The sequence below is a fragment of the Geospiza fortis genome, unplaced genomic scaffold (genome assembly GCF_000277835.1).
Source record: "Geospiza fortis unplaced genomic scaffold, GeoFor_1.0 scaffold270, whole genome shotgun sequence".
In the NCBI taxonomy this organism is placed as follows: domain Eukaryota; kingdom Metazoa; phylum Chordata; class Aves; order Passeriformes; family Thraupidae; genus Geospiza; species Geospiza fortis.
The window spans coordinates 644,394-661,650 of NW_005054422.1; the positions used below are offsets into that span (position 1 = coordinate 644,394).

General features: G+C 38.9%; 1 protein-coding gene across 1 annotated transcript in view; it reads left to right on the forward strand.

The window, feature by feature from the left end:
* Positions 1-15,022, forward strand: part of WDR37 (WD repeat domain 37) — a 35,333-nt gene extending 20,311 nt beyond the window's left edge. The window contains exons 11-13 of the mRNA XM_005426736.3: positions 8,784-8,918; positions 10,227-10,341; positions 11,873-15,022. Coding sequence (XP_005426793.1) covers positions 8,784-8,918; positions 10,227-10,341; positions 11,873-12,004 — 382 coding nt within the window. The 3' untranslated portion in view covers positions 12,005-15,022. The remainder of the gene's footprint in view (positions 1-8,783; positions 8,919-10,226; positions 10,342-11,872) is intronic.
* The last annotated feature ends 2,235 nt before the right edge of the window (positions 15,023-17,257 follow it).

The following is a 17,257-nucleotide window of genomic DNA, read 5'->3' on the forward strand; positions in this document are numbered from 1 at the left end:
GAGGCAGCGCCTTTAATTGGCCTTAATGAGCGACACTGGGGCTGGGGCTCGTTCTCGTGTAAAAACTAAAACTGATGCTGATGTGCTGAGAGAATAAAGAATCTTGTTACAGACAGAATGTAGAAAGCTTTTATAGAGTTAATTGATGTCAGAAAATGAAGAGTTGCAGTGCGATGTCCTGCATGTCAAAGTGATGATATATCATCATCTGGGAGAGATTATTTAAATCTTAAGTGGACTGAGAAATCACCTTTCATTTTAGTGTCCTGAACATAGCTTTATTAAAAGCAAAGTGTTTCTTATCATCTACTACTAAGACAATTTAGGAAAATAAATTCTCTTCCAGTAAGGCTAGAAGGAATCATTGTGATCAGCCTGTCTGAGCTGCTTGCATTGATAACTGCTTTGAATTAAGAGGTAGTTTTAGAATTGCCACCTGTATGTTAGGTTGTTCCAACGATAAAGATTTCAACTTACCTCTTGGCAAATTCTGTAAGTTGCTTGTTTAACTCCCCTGTTAAACTTTTTGTGTCTCCCTCGTTGGCCTAGCTTCAGATTCATCTTATGGCTTTTTTATCTTCAAGATCTTTGTTTCTTATGTTAATTATGGAAATTTGCTGTATTTTCTTCTTGTATTTTCTGTTATTATTGCAAGTTACCTGATTTGCCTCAAAGTGTGTTTCCAAGTATATTTTGATGTTTATAGACTAAGTATGGTACATTGATAGTACTTTTGCCCTTTGAATCTGCATTCAGCTGGGGTCTTTTTTGAAGTTGTATCTTACCATGGAAGATTCCAGTTTTGTAAACATTACTTGTTTACATTTTTCATATATATGTGTGTATTTATATGAATATGACTGTTTCAGTTCAATAAATGTCTTATTTGCCTGTGCCCTACTCATATAGCAGTAAAAGTATCTTGTCACTTACTGCTTTAGATCTGCCATGCCCCCAGCTCATCTCACTTACTTATTCTTTACTGATGAAAAAAATATGAAATGGTGTGGAAATAAGACTGATGTTTGCTTAAATATAAATATTTTTTATTGTCTGGTTCCGTATGTGCACCATTAGGAATTTGTCTTGCTAGTGCTGTGAATCCCCAGTCACATCCCCATATGAAGAGTTTAACAGAGCCCTGGGAAAAGATCACATTTATGTTATAATCCAGGCACTAACTTGTGGCCTTTAACTAAATTGATCTCCTGAGTTAAAGCCTCCAAAAATCATACTGGTGACTCATATTCCGATATTTTTTCCAGCAGATACTGTTTTGAAATACATGATTGATAATAACAGCTGTTCTCCTATTGAGAAATTATTCAATTTAGAGGTTATTGATTAGAGCTCTTCAAACTGAACTAAGGTTGTGTTCTGTGGAGCAAAATGGTTCTGGCATCTACATGGCAGTTTTCATTCCACTTCACTTGTGCCTTCCTTTGCTGACACCTGCACAGCCCATCTTGTCCCGGCTGTGAAGGCCTTGCTTTTCCCAGCGGTGGCCTAGTTGAGTAACTCTGGTGTTGACATGCTCTTGAATATCTGCTTGATGAGTTTTTCTGTCCCTTTTAGCACTCTGCGTGTGCTGGAGTGTGTCTTGATGTGTGGAGCCTTCCAAAATGTTAATGCTGGAAATGTTTACCATTTGTAGCTTAAAAAAAATCTTAGTCTATACAGGTCTAGCCAGTACTTTACAGATTTTTTACATTTGTTCTGACAGTTTAGTAACACAGGAAATAAATTAATCCCCTATGGGCAACAGAATGTTTATTAGCTAGTGGATTCACATACAGTGTTTAAACTACAGCTTTTGCTATACATTTGAAGTGTACTGATGCTTATATGCAGCTGAAAAATTACTTGGTAAATAATAAAGGGTTTTGTTTTCTTTAATGACTGTCAGAGGTGCACAGTGGTTGGGGACATTGCTCTTGAAATGCTTGAAAAAAAATATGCAGGGCTTCCAAGCCTGTACTTGCAAATACCATCCATTCAAAGAATAAAGTGATATCTTCAGAAGCAGCTTTGGGTTGCTACCCTTAAGTGAATATCCTTTGTTAACGCTTTTTGGTTGTTCAGTATATAGTTATGCACCACTTTGCCATGGCAATTGAATGAATTGAATGCATTTTAGGCTTTAAAAACCCCCATAAATTGGAGTGGGTACTTTTGTCCTAGCCCAAAAAAATGAAAAAGTTTGTTTACTACTTTTCAAACTTACTGATCCTTGTGGCTAAATTGGGGCAGTGGATCAAGCATGAATGTGTGTTAGCTGTGGAATCTGTATGAGTGTTACTTTCTGGGCAAACTCAGGAAAAATTTGCTGATCGTGGCTCTTATGTTATTTCTTACAAAGAGCTTATAGCTCTTTTGGGCTGCAGCATATTCCATCTCCTTGCACTCTGCTTGTGTGGCTCTAAGAGACCAGAAGGGAAAGTTCCTGTTCATTTGCTGCCTGTATGTCTCTGAATGTGCCAGCTGAATGGTGAGTTGTGCTTCATCCTGAGAACTTCGAAATTAGAGAATTGCAAATATGTCTTGTTTCAACTTTATGTTTTCCAACTCCTATGCTTGCTGCAGAATCTGCATTAAAAAATACAAAAATTACTAAGCAGCTGCTGATTAGGATGCTGGGCTGAATTCTGACATTTAGTGAATTGAGAGTTAATGTCAAAATGGCATTCTGTTTCAGGAGAACAGTAATTGCTTTAGTTTTTGTGGGCACTTGGGTTTGCCAAGGTCATCTGGCTTTCTCAGATTCTTAGGACTGCAAGATTTAAATCTCATATCTTATTTGTGTCTGTTTTGAATATATTGTTCTTGAAAGAGCAAGTCATGGCAGGGGGAGAAGTGCCTCTTCTCCAGGCAGCAATGCCATTAGACATCCCTGTTGGAAGCAGTCTTATTCTAGATATGCCCAATCTTACAAGGTCACTGCTAGGTATTCTTATTCAACCACACTTTCTTGGTGAAGTTAAAGCATGTGTAGATGTAGTCCTAAAAATGCAGGCTTTGCACCTTTGACTAAATTGAGCTTTTAGTGAAAACCTTTTGTGCCAAACAAAGTGTAACCAGTTGGATGCTATCAGTAGTGTTTGATGAGTCTAACACATCTGCTCTTTTCAAGATAGTCCTGTTCTTGCTTCAGTTATTAATGACTTCAGTGATGCTTTGTCTACCATTTTTCTGTTGTTTCTCATCAAAGAATGCCTTAGGCATTCCCCATATGTGGATATCTTAATCTAGCTTCTGTAAGAAATGCAAAATTTTTGTGATGAAACATTCAATTTTCTTCCCAAGCCTCACCGATTAACTAGATGGTTCTGATATTGCTATTAATATTCCTACCTTGTTTTGTCTGCTGAGGGACATTTTCCTCTTGCATTTCATTGAAAAAAGGCTCCAAACTTGCATTTCACACACTGTTCTGATCCTACATTTGCATTTTGAATATTCTTTAAATGAAGATTATGGCCTGGACTCAAAGCTCTAGGGTTAGCTTTTTTGGAATGCTTCTAGTGCTTCTGGACACTTTTACAAAACCTTTTGGTTTACTTTTACTACATAGATGTAATAGAGCATGTTAAGAATTCAGTGGTTTTCTTGGACTTGTTAGCAGCCTTAATAACTGATAGATCAGGGATCCGGCTTTAAATGTGCCTCACTTCCCTTGCTGAGTGCTTCCTCATAGATCTGTTTCAGGATAGACTTGGGCCAGCATGTTTTACATACCTTCAGCCCATCCAAGCCACGACTTCTTGCTCCCTTGCACAGCCTGAATTCCCAGGTTTCTCTTCTAGCATTCTCCCAACCTGATACTGGCATGGAGTTATCAAAGTGCCACTCTCTACAGCTCCCTGAAAGGAGGTTGTAGCCAGGTCAGTCTCTTCTCCCAGGCAGCCAGTAACAGGACAAGAGGGAATGGTCTCAAGCTGCTAGGGGAGGTTTAGGTTGGACATTAGGAGGAATTTCTTCACAGAAAGCATGATTAGACATTGGAATGGGCTGTCCAGGAGATGGTAGAGTCATGGTCCCTGGAGGTGTTTAAGGAAAGACTGGATGTGGCACTCAGTGCCATGGTCTGGTTCACACAGTGGTGTTCGATCACAGGGTGGAGTTGATGACATCTGAGGTCTTTTCCAACCTAAATGGTTCTGTGCTTCTGTAATTCCTTCATGGTTTGCTCTTACCATTTCTTAAGTTGCAGAAAAAAGCTCTGCTGATATTTGGAGAGAAGTCCACAGACAGACTTTGGGAATTATGTGGATTGATGTGTGTAGCTCTTGCTGGAATTGTGTGCTTTTAGCATTTCTGAAACCTGAATGTACTCAAATGTGGAGGTTCTGGAGGGTTCCTTACCTGGGCCTCCTGTGGCCAGTGCCATCTCCTGTTGAGATGGGCAGTGGGGTTGTCCACATCTGGAGATTTTAAACACAGTTCCTGGCTTCCCCTCAGGCTGCAGACTGCTTGATGCGGGGATATGCTTTGTTCCCCTAAAACAAAGGAAACTTGTGCAGCAAATGTGTTATCAAAATGAGCTTCCTTTAGGTTTTGTTTCTCAGTTTTACTACTAAAAATGAGAGGCATATTTGAGCCCTCAAATTTAGCTGCTTGTGTACAACTGTAGGTAATTGTATGTATTCCAGTTACCTTGAATTAATTAATCTGAAAGCTCTGGTTTAGTCCATTTTCATCCCACACACAGATTTATGCATGTAGATGCCTGTTCAAGGCCATGAAGATGTGTTGTCTCCCATTTTGATGGTAAATCCCAGTTTAGGTTGCAAATCAAAATGGAAAGACCAGTGTTAACTTCTTTTTTGGTTCATTGCCAGCGAGAGTTCTGCATCAGCATTTCATGGTCCAACATTTTCCACGTTTTTTCTTTCTCCCCTTCCCCTATGTGTGAAATTTCAGCAGATTGTTATGCAAAGCAGTTTTGTGTCTCAGTGTGACTGGGAGACAGCTGTTGGGCCTAATGAGGAGTGCGAGCAGCGCAGCATTTCTGGTGATTGAGACCCACGCAGGGAGCAGGATGGTGGAGGCCAGGCACTGGTGTGTGCTGAGGAAGTGCCATGCTGTCAGCTGGAAGTACACGCTCGGCTGCTCCCTGTGACAAGATAAATGAGTTTTGCTGGGGTTTGGCGGAGGCTGAAGCTTTTTTGGAGAACAGTTGTAGCACACCAAACTCCCTGTGGGACCCACAGTTTGAAGTGTCATAAGACTGCTTCCTCTTTGCTTGTTTCTTTCTTTTTTTTTCTTTAATGTCCTACAATACCTGTCATCTTTTTGAGTTATTAAAAATCTAATGTCTTCCAGCATTCAATTAACATGGGGGCTGATGATCTTTTGTTGACACTTTTTATTAATTTAGCCAAGGGGATGTTAACCAGAGCTATATCTGGGTGAGAACAAACTGAAGACTAATATAAACAAAAATTAAATCTAGCCACATGAAAAGAGAAGAAAAAGGCTTTTAATTTTTGTGATATGGATGGGGTTATGGAAGCAATACTTTTGAAAGGTTATTTGTTTATTGGCTGCTTCTGTTAACTTCTTCCCACAGGCTTTGTGTTTCTTTCTTCCTTCTCACCATTCCCTTTTAGTTCAGCTGCAATCCTGGTTTAGTTTATAAGTAGGAAGTGGGCTTTCTTCTTCTATTTTGTTTTAATTAAAAAAACCCAAATAAACACAACCCAAAAAAAGTTGCTGAGATGCATCTGTCATATTAAGAGATGCCCCAGTTGGAGTATCAGAGGAGACAGAATGTAATTTGTACTGCATAAGATCTATGAGTGCAGCATTTGCTCATGTTTTAGGTCTGTAGTGTTGAGCATGCTTTTGAATTTAGATGCATGTGATTTTTTTAAAATATCAACTCATTATGTTCCACTTTAAAGTAAAAAAGAAAAAAAACAGACCCAAAACCCCACTTTGTCTTTACTCTGATGAATGAAGCGCTGATAACCCTTCCCAGCATTGTCAGGTTTGTGAGAATGATGATACTCTTTTGACCTTTCTACACTTGTTGTTGAGTTACTTAAAACTTCAAGCCTTGCAATCCTATTTTGAAAATGAGATGTATTTGAGAATTGAATTGAGTGTTTCCCTTAGAAGAATCATGCTCCATTTTTGTAAAAGCACAGGGAATGTTATGCAAACATCCATATACTATTTACTCTGGAACTAGGACCAAAATTCTTGGTCATAAACACTGGGTTCAGTAAGAAGTGTTTTTATACGTAGCCATTATATTCAAAGCTCCTTGTATAAAAGATTGTTTTAATAGTCCCAGGTGCTTGCAGATAGTGCACATCCCAACCTGCAGGGCCTTGCAGGGCTGAGCTGAGGGTGAATGGAGGGCTAAGATCACTAAGCGCCTTTAAAGTTGTCACTAAAAAGAGACCAGCAACTTTCCCTTTGCCTTTCTATCTCTTGCCCTATTTCCAGAGAGCTACAGAAGAATTTAAATGCATTTTTATTTTAAAAACTTTTGCTTGGTGTACCCAGTAGTATCTGAACAGTTAAGCTGAAAAAGTAAGTTAAGCTGGAAAGGATTTTGTTATCTTTTGAGAGTCTTTGGAGAAGCAGGAAGGATTGAGCTAACCTGGGGTTGGCATTCTGTTTTCCTGGCAATAGTTTCAAATGTTTTCATTTAAAAATGATAAATCTAAGGATTAGAGAACCTTATGTGGTCAAAGAAACTTAACCATGTTTGAAAGTGATAAATGATAAAGCAAAACCAATATGAGATCAGAGAAGCTGGAAAGCTCTTTAAAGTTTTGAAAAAAAGCACTCAAAAATGGAGGGTTATTTTAAGACAGTTTCCCAATGTATTCCAGCTGTAATTGGAATATAATGTATGATGGGGAAGAGATCAGATTGTTTGTTGGCAGTGGAATACTAAAGCACAGTATATTCATTCACCTGGAGATTTTCTATGATTTGAATTCTTTATGCTGTTGTGTGCTTGGAAGTCCCCCAATGTGTGTGGAAATTATGGAGATTGAATAGAGAATTTTAAACTTGTAAACTTTGCTTCAAATGTGTTGTAGCAGTATAGAGATTAGTAAAAGCCTGATTGTTTTTTTTCTGAGCTTCTCTTTGTAGACAACCAGTGAGAAGTGCAGATGTTGGTAAATTTAAAGGAGTTTGGGCTGGTAGGAGACAAGTTTTGTGGTAAGAACATGCCAGCTGTATTGTGCAGCAGCTGGACTGCATGAGTGAATTTTCTTCCCAAATAAGATGGTGCCTGATGAAAGAGACTCAGCAGTTGTGGCCTTCATGTATGTTTTAACTTTTTGACTTTTTGTTCATAAAGTCCAGAAGATTATTTGAAGACCTCTTGGTTCTTTCTGTAATCATCTCCCTGGTGGTTTAGCTGCACTCTAATAATGTGTTAGGAAACTTGGTATCATGAAAAAAGTGGGCCTTCATCCTAATTAAAACTTAATTTGGTGTCAATTTAAATTAAGAGGCTTGCATAAACTGGTCCATTGTGACCTGGCTTGTGCTAATCTTAATCAGCAGCTTGGATAGGACATGAATTCAAATTTCTGCAGAACAACTAAAGTGACAGTAACAACTGACAACTTAAATTAAAATTACTAAGTTCTAAGAAATTGATGTGCATGACCCAAGTTACAAGATAGATCATTAAATCAAATCTGTAGAAACAGAATTGAGAAGCCTTCCCTAAAAATGCTTTGTTAGTACATTATGTGGGCAGAAAATAACTGTTTTTGAGTTGGGAATTCACACAATTACAATGAAAATTGTAGTACAAAAGCTTGTAATTGATTAATATGAAATAAAGGTAAAATATTTAAAATAATCATAGAATCATCATGAAAATTGTTTGAGCCCAATATATTGATGACATACTGTTATCTGAGGCTGTAAAATACAAAGATAATAAAATTCTAAAGTAAAATTCTTTATAAAATAACTTCTGGAAGTAATGTATTGGACTTTCAATTGCTAGAAATATTCCCATGAGCCCTTGTGCATTTCTAGGCATGCTAGGTAAAATTTGAACTGTATGCTTGTCCTTCTTTCTGCTACTTGCCATTTTTTATTTGACTCTCAGACTTTAGCTGCTTGTAAAACAGGGCTAGAAATCACAATTAGAGATTGTTAATTGCTGTAGCTATTGGTAGTGGAGCTATACTGGAGACTCTGTGCGTGGATTGCAGCATGTTCATGTGTGTGTACAGAACAGCTTTAGCTACATCTCAGGTGTTTGGGGCCTCCTCAGTATCTGTGCAGTGAATGAATGTGTCTGGGATAGTTCTACAGAAATCTTTGGATGGAATGGAAACCTTGGTTACTGATCTAAAGTCATGTAAGAAGAAGATTTGTACTCTATGCTACTAATTCTGTTGGGGTTGTGTGATAAACCTGCTGGACATTAATGCAGAACTTCAGAAGTGAATTCAGGTTTCAAGACTGGGCCTGTTTAGCTCATATCAGAATCAGTGGAATATGAAAGATGCCTCCAGAGTAAGTCTCTACTGTTGGGCTGCTTCTCTTAGCCACTTGGGCCACTCAAGCCCTGTTTGCCTTAAGTGTCATAGCTTCTTGTAAGAATATTTTTTAATTCAAAAATAAGTGCTTGGAATTTTAAAATTTCAGACTATTCTGCTTAAAAAAAGAAAAAAAAAGGCAAGCTACATTTGCTAAAGGAAGCACGGGAGCAGGAAGTAAAGCTTTAAATCAGATACTAGTTTAATAAAGAAGTGTAGAGTTTGACATCTTTGTCTTTGCTCCTGGTTGTTTAGCACTGTGACATCTGCAGTTTTCACTGTGGGAGACAACGTTGTTTCTGGTAGTGATGACCGTACAGTAAAAGTCTGGGATTTGAAAAACATGAGGAGTCCCATTGCAACCATCCGCACAGATTCTGCAGTCAACAGGTGAGCAGATCTCTGGGTTACTGCTTTGCTTAGTTTGTGCTTTCTTAATTAATTCTTCATTTCTTTCACATGTGGGAATGGTTTAAAGCTGTGCCACAGAGGTTTAGACTGGACATTTCTTTCCTGAGAGGGTGGTCAAATCCTGAAACAGGTAGAGGTGGTTGATACCTTCCAGTATTTAAGAAGTATTTGGACAATACCCTTAATAACCTGCTTTAAGCTTTGGTCCGGCCTGAATTGGTCAGGTAGTTGGACTGGATGATTTTTGCAGGTACCTTTCAAATGAAATAGTCTATTCTATTAATTCACTGAATAGACATTTATTTTTTGTCCCTGAAATTAAATTTGAGGTTTATAAGGATTTGAAAAAGGTCTGAAATGGTTCTATAAAGTGCAGGTGTGATCAACATTAATTTTTAGTAAGTACATTGCTTTTAAGAAATTTTCTATAAGAAAATGCAAATGTTAAGACTATTTGAGGATCTAGTACTATAGAAAATTGTTGGGAAGGATAAAAGTTTGACAAGACAGTCTCACAGATATGTATGCTTGGCAGGAAGGTTTTTGAATGTAGAGTCTGATGAAGGAATAAAGATGGAAGCAAGTTTTGATATAGAAGAAAAGAATTGCTGAGCCATCTTACTGGATAACCAAGGAGGCAAAGGGTATGTTAGTTAGAAGGGGTTTTTATGACTTAGAGCAAAGGATAAACCCACCTCAAACAAGAAGATGTTTTTACCAAGCAGAAAGTGCAGGCAAACAAGTCAGCAAAGTTGCAAGGAGAAAAAGTCTCAGAATTTTCCACTGCAAGAAAACTGAAAAACAACTTCTAGCTTAAACTGTATTGTACTGACTTTTAGTGATTGGAGAATAGTAACATGAACATATGGTAATTATAGTAGTGATGATAGGCTATAGATAATAGTTAAGGTGTAGATTGGTTCTACTGTATTAAGATGCTCAGCAAAGAAAAGTAAATGTAACCAAAACCAAAGGGTCTCCAGGCCTGCCTGCAGCTGGAGCTGACAGCTGTAGACACAGGCTCTGGCACCCACAACCCTGGACTGCTGTAACCTCTTGGATGGAATAAACTGCATTTTGGAGAGCTGCCTGGAGTCCCGCATCCCTTATTTCAGCCCTTACAGAAAACACCTCAGTGGTTCAATATTTTTTTTCTCTTTCCATTTGTGACTTCTAGCCAGGAAAAATTCAGCTGCATCCCTTCCCGTGAGCTTAAATTTGTGCTGTCAGTTTCTATTTGCCAGGCCTGTTGTTTGCTCCCCAGCCTCCTTTGTCCCTTCTCTGCAGGATTAACGTGTGTGTTGGCCAGAGGATCATCGCCCTTCCCCACGACAACCGGCAGGTGCGGCTGTTCGACATGTCCGGGGTGCGGCTGGCGCGGCTGCCCCGCAGCAACAGACAGGTACCTGCAGGGCTGCACCTCCCTGCCTCTGTCCTTCCTCAGGCAGGGACAAATGGCATTTGGTCTGTCTGCCTTAGAGCTGAGCAAATGCTGAGCGGCACTGATCTGAGTAAATGCGCTGTTAGTTATTCAGAATAACCAATGTGCCGATGTGAAGCGTTTTAAACTTTTTTATTGGAGTTGGAGATGGTGTTTCAAGTGAATTTTATCATGGTGTTTCCCCTTACTAAAGTGAAACACATATCTGATTTCTCTATGAAATGGAAAAAGTGTGTAAGAGCACTTCTGATGTGTTTTAATGTCTTGATGTGAATCATGTCAGAAAAATGGCTCACTATGAGGATTAATGGTGATTTTCTCATGGTGATTTTTTTTTTTAATTACACAGTCTCTAGCTGGTTTATATATTCCAAGCTGGAGGGGCTTTGGGTAACCAGGTGTACTGGAAAGTGTCCCTGCCCATGGCAGGAAGGTTGGAACCAGATGACCTTTAAGGTCCCTTCCAACCCAAGCCATTCTCTGATTCTATGACATTGAAATATAGAGGGAAAAAGTGAGAGTCAGTTTTGTGAGCTTACCTTGTATAACTTGGTGATAAATTTTAATTTTTTTCTTCTGTGCTTGTTCACATACATTCTGAATACATCCTACCATGTAATAAACCATCCTTGCTGCAGCCATCAGGTTTTGTGCATTCATGGCACTATTTGGTATGGCAGGCATCACTAATGGAGCAAATCAGACTAAGTAAAATTAATTGGATTATGTCACATAAATAGGCCTTTTTGGGGGTTGATTCAGCAGTTCTTGACTTTAGGAAGGACTTCTAAGACTTACTTAGGACTTCTAAGACTTACTTAATCTCTTTTAGATTTTTTTCTAATTTAGGTATATTTTTTAATTTATTAATTATAGTCTCGAGGGGATTTTTTGTGTATGTGTGCACATCTTCCTTTTTTCCTTAGTAGTTCCATTCAAGCTGACACTGCTGAAATCATGACTTTATTTATTTCTTTTTTAACCTGAATGTTGGTCAGAACCCTATTTTGGATATTTTTGTTGCTATTGAACTATTTTCATCAGTATGACATTCTTCCTGCTGCAGTATTATCCCTCCTGAATTATGGATGATATGGACACTTAGTCTTGCAGGCATGTTACAAAGTAGCTGCCAGCAAATAATTCCTTATTTTAAGACTGCTTTTATAAATAAAAATGCTAAAATCAAAATTTGATTTGTTTTTGTAAAGAAAATGTAACTAGATAACAAACAGCCCTTAGAAAACTCAAAAAATTTTGATGTACCTTTTTGTATGCATCTGTCCTTACGGATGCAGTGCTGGTGCTGAGCAGTCACATCATTATGAAGACTTTTAGCTTGCAGATGCAGGTAGCAGTGACCTTTAGGATTCTCAAGGGCTGTTTGCAGAGAGTAGGCTGAGGATGGGCAGGGCTGAGTTGCAGTGAGCTGTTGTCCAGCAGTCCCAGTCCGTGTCAGTAACAGCGCTGTCTCCCTCCCGCGCGGTGGCAGGGGCACAGGAGGATGGTTTGCTGCTGTGCGTGGTGTGAGGACCATCCCATCTGCAACCTCTTCACGTGTGGCTTTGACCGCCAGGCCATCGGCTGGAACATCAACATCCCCGCTTTGCTGCAGGAGAAGTGAAATGCTGACAGTTTCTGCGTTTGTGTCGCTGTGGACTTCTACACCTGGGCAGACTTTTCTGCACACTGGTCTGCTGTCGCTGTAACAGCTCTTCCCTGAGGGGAGACTTGAGCAAGTGTTGTTCTTGTTACCACATTGTGCACAGTTTGCATGGGTTGTACAGAAAAATGTGATTTTTTAAGAATTAGTTTGTCTTGTGTATCAAATTTTATATTTTGGCATCCACTGGTCAATATGTTCACTGTTGCGTAGAGCACATAAATGTTCATAAGTTATTTAGCATTTAATAGTTACACAGTAGGGCATTACATTTGTGACATAAATGTGAAACGTACGTAATTACTGTAGAGAGTGTGTACAGTCTGTTAGATTTTTCCATGACTCTACATATCTGCCTTGTGTTAAAAGGAATCTGCAGGGCTAAAACTTTGAAATGAAGTGTGAATTTCGCTAGTTGTATGATTGTAAACATTTTCCTGTTTGCATCTGATTTAAATACTTTTTTTAGTGCTGCCATATAGTGCAACTTCAACTCCATTTTTACTCCGGTTACTAGAGAAATAGTAGATTTGAGAAGGAAAATGCAAGCAACTTGTAGTGAGTATAGACTGCCAGGTTTATTTGTAATCTTTTTTGTACTTTTTATTTTGAAAAAAGAAAAAAAGAAAAAGATTCATTCTGCCCTTCTTATATAAAGTGATTCTGAAACCTCATCACATTTCATATTGGCAAAAATCCAGAATATTATGATTCTAATCACTGAAATCTAGTCAAGCAAATTCTGAAGCACTTTAGTTTATAGCTATTGTTATAAACCATTTATGAAAGTTTGACTTTACCAGTGAATGTGAGCTAACCTTTGTAAGAAGGATTAATTCCTTTTGGTGATCTGCCCAGAAAGGAAATAGTTTATTTGGGGGTTGATAATTTTGTTTATGTACCTACAGTGAGCATACTTTTAATTGTGTTCACTTCCGATATTTTTATTTTGAGCCAGCAATACAAAGTAAATGAGTACTACCTCAAAAATGAATGTTGGTCAAGATGCATGAAATCTCTCTGTAGCCTAGAAAAAAGCACCTTTGGTCTGTGGCTGAAGTACTATCTCTGACAGGAGAGGAAAGACAATCATACTACATGTGATCCTTAAGGTAGTTAACACATAAAGCTAGTGGAGCAATACACTGTCAGCATCATGTGCCACCCAGCCATGACAGGGGCACTGCAGTCTCTGTCCTGTTCCAAAAGGGGACAATCAGCATAGCTCTCTCTTCTTTCTCCCAAATGATCTTTGGTTTTGCTCCTCACTGTGTTTAGCTGTTTTTGCACTGACAGTGGGGTGTTACTCTGCAGCTGCTGCTATCAGCAAATGCAGGTAGCAGCTGGTGTCTTGGAAGGAATGGAAGGGCTGCTTCAGACAGACACTTGGTTTTTGGCTGAAGGGAGATGCTGCCCCAGCTGTCTGACATATCACAGTGTAAGATGAAGGGTGAGGGTAAGGAAGGGTGCACTCTGGCAGTGGGAATCTTGGGGTTCATGGTGGCTTGGCAGATGTATTCAGAGGTTTTTATCTCATCATCATGATTCTGTGCAACTACAGCTGTGCTCATGTCCTCTGCATCACTGTTTGTAATGACATTAAGATGTGTTAGCTGGTTCTTCTGTTAACTAACATTTGTGTGGCATGGGACTACTGTGGGATGGAATAATGAATGCATCAGTGAGGATGGAAGGAAAACAGGGGTACTAAACATTGTTTTGGGCTGTAACATTAAGGAAACACAAAATATTTAATGGAGAATATATGTAGTGTCTTTGTAGTACACGTCATAAGAGTGGTTTGATCCCTTGTTTTTTTCTGTTGTGGGGTTTGGGATTTTTTCTTGAGATGCAAGATGGACAACTGTACTGGAGTAATCTTAAATACTAAAACTAGTGAGGTTGCAGAAAGCAGCTGCAGAGTTTTAAGTCTTCTGGTGGTGAGAGTTAAATGATGGTAACAATGTTTATTTTTCTTTTTCTCCTGGGTTTTTTGCTCTGGGTTAAAGCCATTTGATGTTGGGTTACAGGTTTTATTCCTTAAGAAAACAAGACTCACTTTCTTTTAGTTGGTAACAGAGAGAACTTTACAAAGGTTTATGCTGTTTTTTAAAAAAAGAGAAAAGTGTCTGGCCAGTACAAACAGTTTCTCCAGCATGGCCTGCATGTAGGATCTGGACAAGGCTCTCCTTTATTACCTGAGGCAGAGGAGAGGGTCACTGGTTTTGGTCCTGCTAAACTAAAGTGTCTAAGCTTCTCTCATACATATGTAGTACAGAACCACTGGACTCTATGCAGTTTAATCATCGTTGCTGCAAACTTTTTATATCACCAGAGGGACCATCCTCTGGCACCAGAATGGGTGAAACGTTACATGGTTTCATTTTGAAAAGAATCAACCAAACAAGGTGCTAGAGCCACGTTCTTATGAGCAGGCTAATACTTAAATCAGCTGAACACTGAACTATCACTTAGTTTAGTTTTCTATACTGTAGTGAAGGGTAAGCCAAACTGCCATTCCTCTTGAAGCTAAACATATGAGCAGGGGTAGTGAATATACTACATTGACTAAATATTTGGAAAACATTTCATGGCTCTAAATGTTCTAAGGAGTGTTTTTTCAGCACTAACAATGTCCAGCATTTCATTAAATGGAGCAGAGTTGCAGTTACAGTTTCAGTATTGTGCAGAATTTCACAGAAAACTCATCACCAGGCAAAACCAAGCTTCTGTGTCTTTCTCTCAAGCAATGCACATCAATTTTCACAAAGTTTGTGTATACTTTACAGTCAGAAAGATCTGGAATGAAACATCTTATTTGTTGCCTAAATCTGTGAAAACTACCTTTTGGGGAAAAGAATTTATAAGTTATGTGGAACCACTTTTTATTATTCTGCTAATTTGTTTTTAGATGTAAAATGTTTTTCTTCATTACAATTCAAAATGCATTAAAACATTCAACAATTTTTTTTTTTGCAATTTGCTGTTTTTCTGTGTTGCATTAAGGTTACTGTTGATGTCAATATTTCAATTTTTTGTAATCAAAGGATCTCCCTATTCACTTTCCACTCTTTTCTACTAAAAAAGTTTGTTTCTGAGGCATTGATGAGCACAGTTTGGAAGAGAAGGCCAAATCTGTTTATTACAGTAAGTCTTCTGTAGCACTAATGGTCACACTGCCAGTAAAGGGTGTTCAGGACTGCATTTGTACTGTCTTTTCCCATTCTATATGGAAAATATTGTAATTGTATCTTGTTATGCAGATTATGCAGAAGTTTCCATGACTTTTCACCCCACTTTACAAACTGATATTTTAAAATGAAATCTAAACTATTTTTTTAATGTTTAGAATACAGTGAAAGTATTGCAAAACTACTCTGATGAGGAGAACCCACCCTCAGTTTTACTGTAGGTTAAAGGTTGGTTGCTTGTTGCACCCATGTTCAAACCAAAGCTGTGTAGTGTTGCAGTAAAACCCACTTGGTGTTGTAGAAAGCCTTGGGTTTCAGAAGCCAAGGCAGAGTCTTGGGTGCTACCTGAATGCACCTTATTCTCCTTCAATGTGCTTTAGGATCCCTCATTTGGGATTAATCAGAGTTGCTGGTGATACGGACCAAAAATAAGGGACCAGAGTTCTAGGGTAGCACAACTGACATAAGGGCTGGGTTGAGACAGAATGCCAAACCCTGGGCTTCAGTTGATTTTAGCTGAGGGCTTCCAAATCAGGCTTTACTGCCAACTGACTTAAACTTAGTATGTCTAGTATCATTTTAAACTGCTGAGTAAATATCATGTACAACTAGTGGTTTCAGGAGTCTGTCTGTGTTTAAATCTGAAGATGAGATGCAGGAGAACCACTCTGTCATGCACCATAGTTTGCTCTTTAGACCGGCATAGAAATTTTATTTAATGCTCTGTTGAGACCTGAGTATGTCACTGAAAAATTACTCAGCCTTGTGATATTTCATTTTTAAGGAGTGTTGTTACCTTTTCTAATTCCCACAGGTCAGAGTTTTCTGAACATAAGTAATTTGCAGGAGCTTACAGAGGAAATCCTGTTTAATTCAAACAGTAAATCCTGGTCAAAACTTACCATTAACTGGGAGAGGTGTTCTACTGGAGCACTGTGGGATTTTGTAGATGTGCTGCTTGTCAATGTCCTCCAAGTGAGAATATTAGTACTACCACAAGGGGCTGTTTCTCAGAGGTTAAGGGTTGAGGTTGGTGAGTGTTTGCAGCATTGAACCCAGGCTCCTGAATTTGCAGCTTGGATGTTTTGTACAGGTTTGGGGAGTTTCTGGCATGGTTCAGCATGCCGTGTAGAAGTTGGAATTCAAGCATTCAGAACTGAGTCTAGGAAAATGGAAATGGTGCAAAGTGTCAGTGGTGGCATGTACAATAGAAGAGAGTTAATGTACAAAAAACCCCAGAGTTCTGTCCCTGCCTTGAATTGTTTGGAAAATGGAAGCTTCAGCCTGGCTGGTGACTGCTGTGCAGTGGAATGACACCACTGCATGTAAATTGTGTTGCTTGACTCTGCTTGAAGCTTCATTTCCATTTGTTGGAAACTGCTACAGTTCTGCCTCCTTCCACTGAAACTTGTCATACTTGGCATTTGTTTAACATTAATTTTGTGTAGTTCCTCTCCCACTTGTATTTGTGGTATTTCTCTTCTCCCTAGGGCAGAACAAATTTAGTCACATCTTTATTTCAAAGCCCTGTACCAATGGAACAAGGCCATCCACCTGTCCTGTGCTGGGAGGAGAGAACTGACTGATCTCAATGTGCATTTCTTCATCTTCATTATTTTTTTTAATTGTTCAGGTGAAAATTTTTAGTAATGGAAGTTGCCTGAAGGCTGTATGCATTAATGGTCTGGGGTTAGTGAAGGCTGAATCAAGTCTGTGCACTTTAACTACCGAGAGAAAATAGATTTGTAGTGATGTTGTAGGTGACTTAAGGCTTTGGAAAGGAGCATACAGTGATTTCAAGTGCTGCAGAAGAGTTATGGAGAAAGACTTTCCCTTACTTTGGATCTTCTGTGCTGTATGCAAGAGTGGTGACCCAGCATTTGAGAAGGAATTAAGATAATTTGAGAAACAGAGGCACATCTGTGGTGAAAGTGTTTAGACTGCAGATGAGGAACACAGACGAAGAATAATGAAGGGGAATGAGAAACTGGAATAAAATTGGGACAGCTGTGGGAGGTAGGCA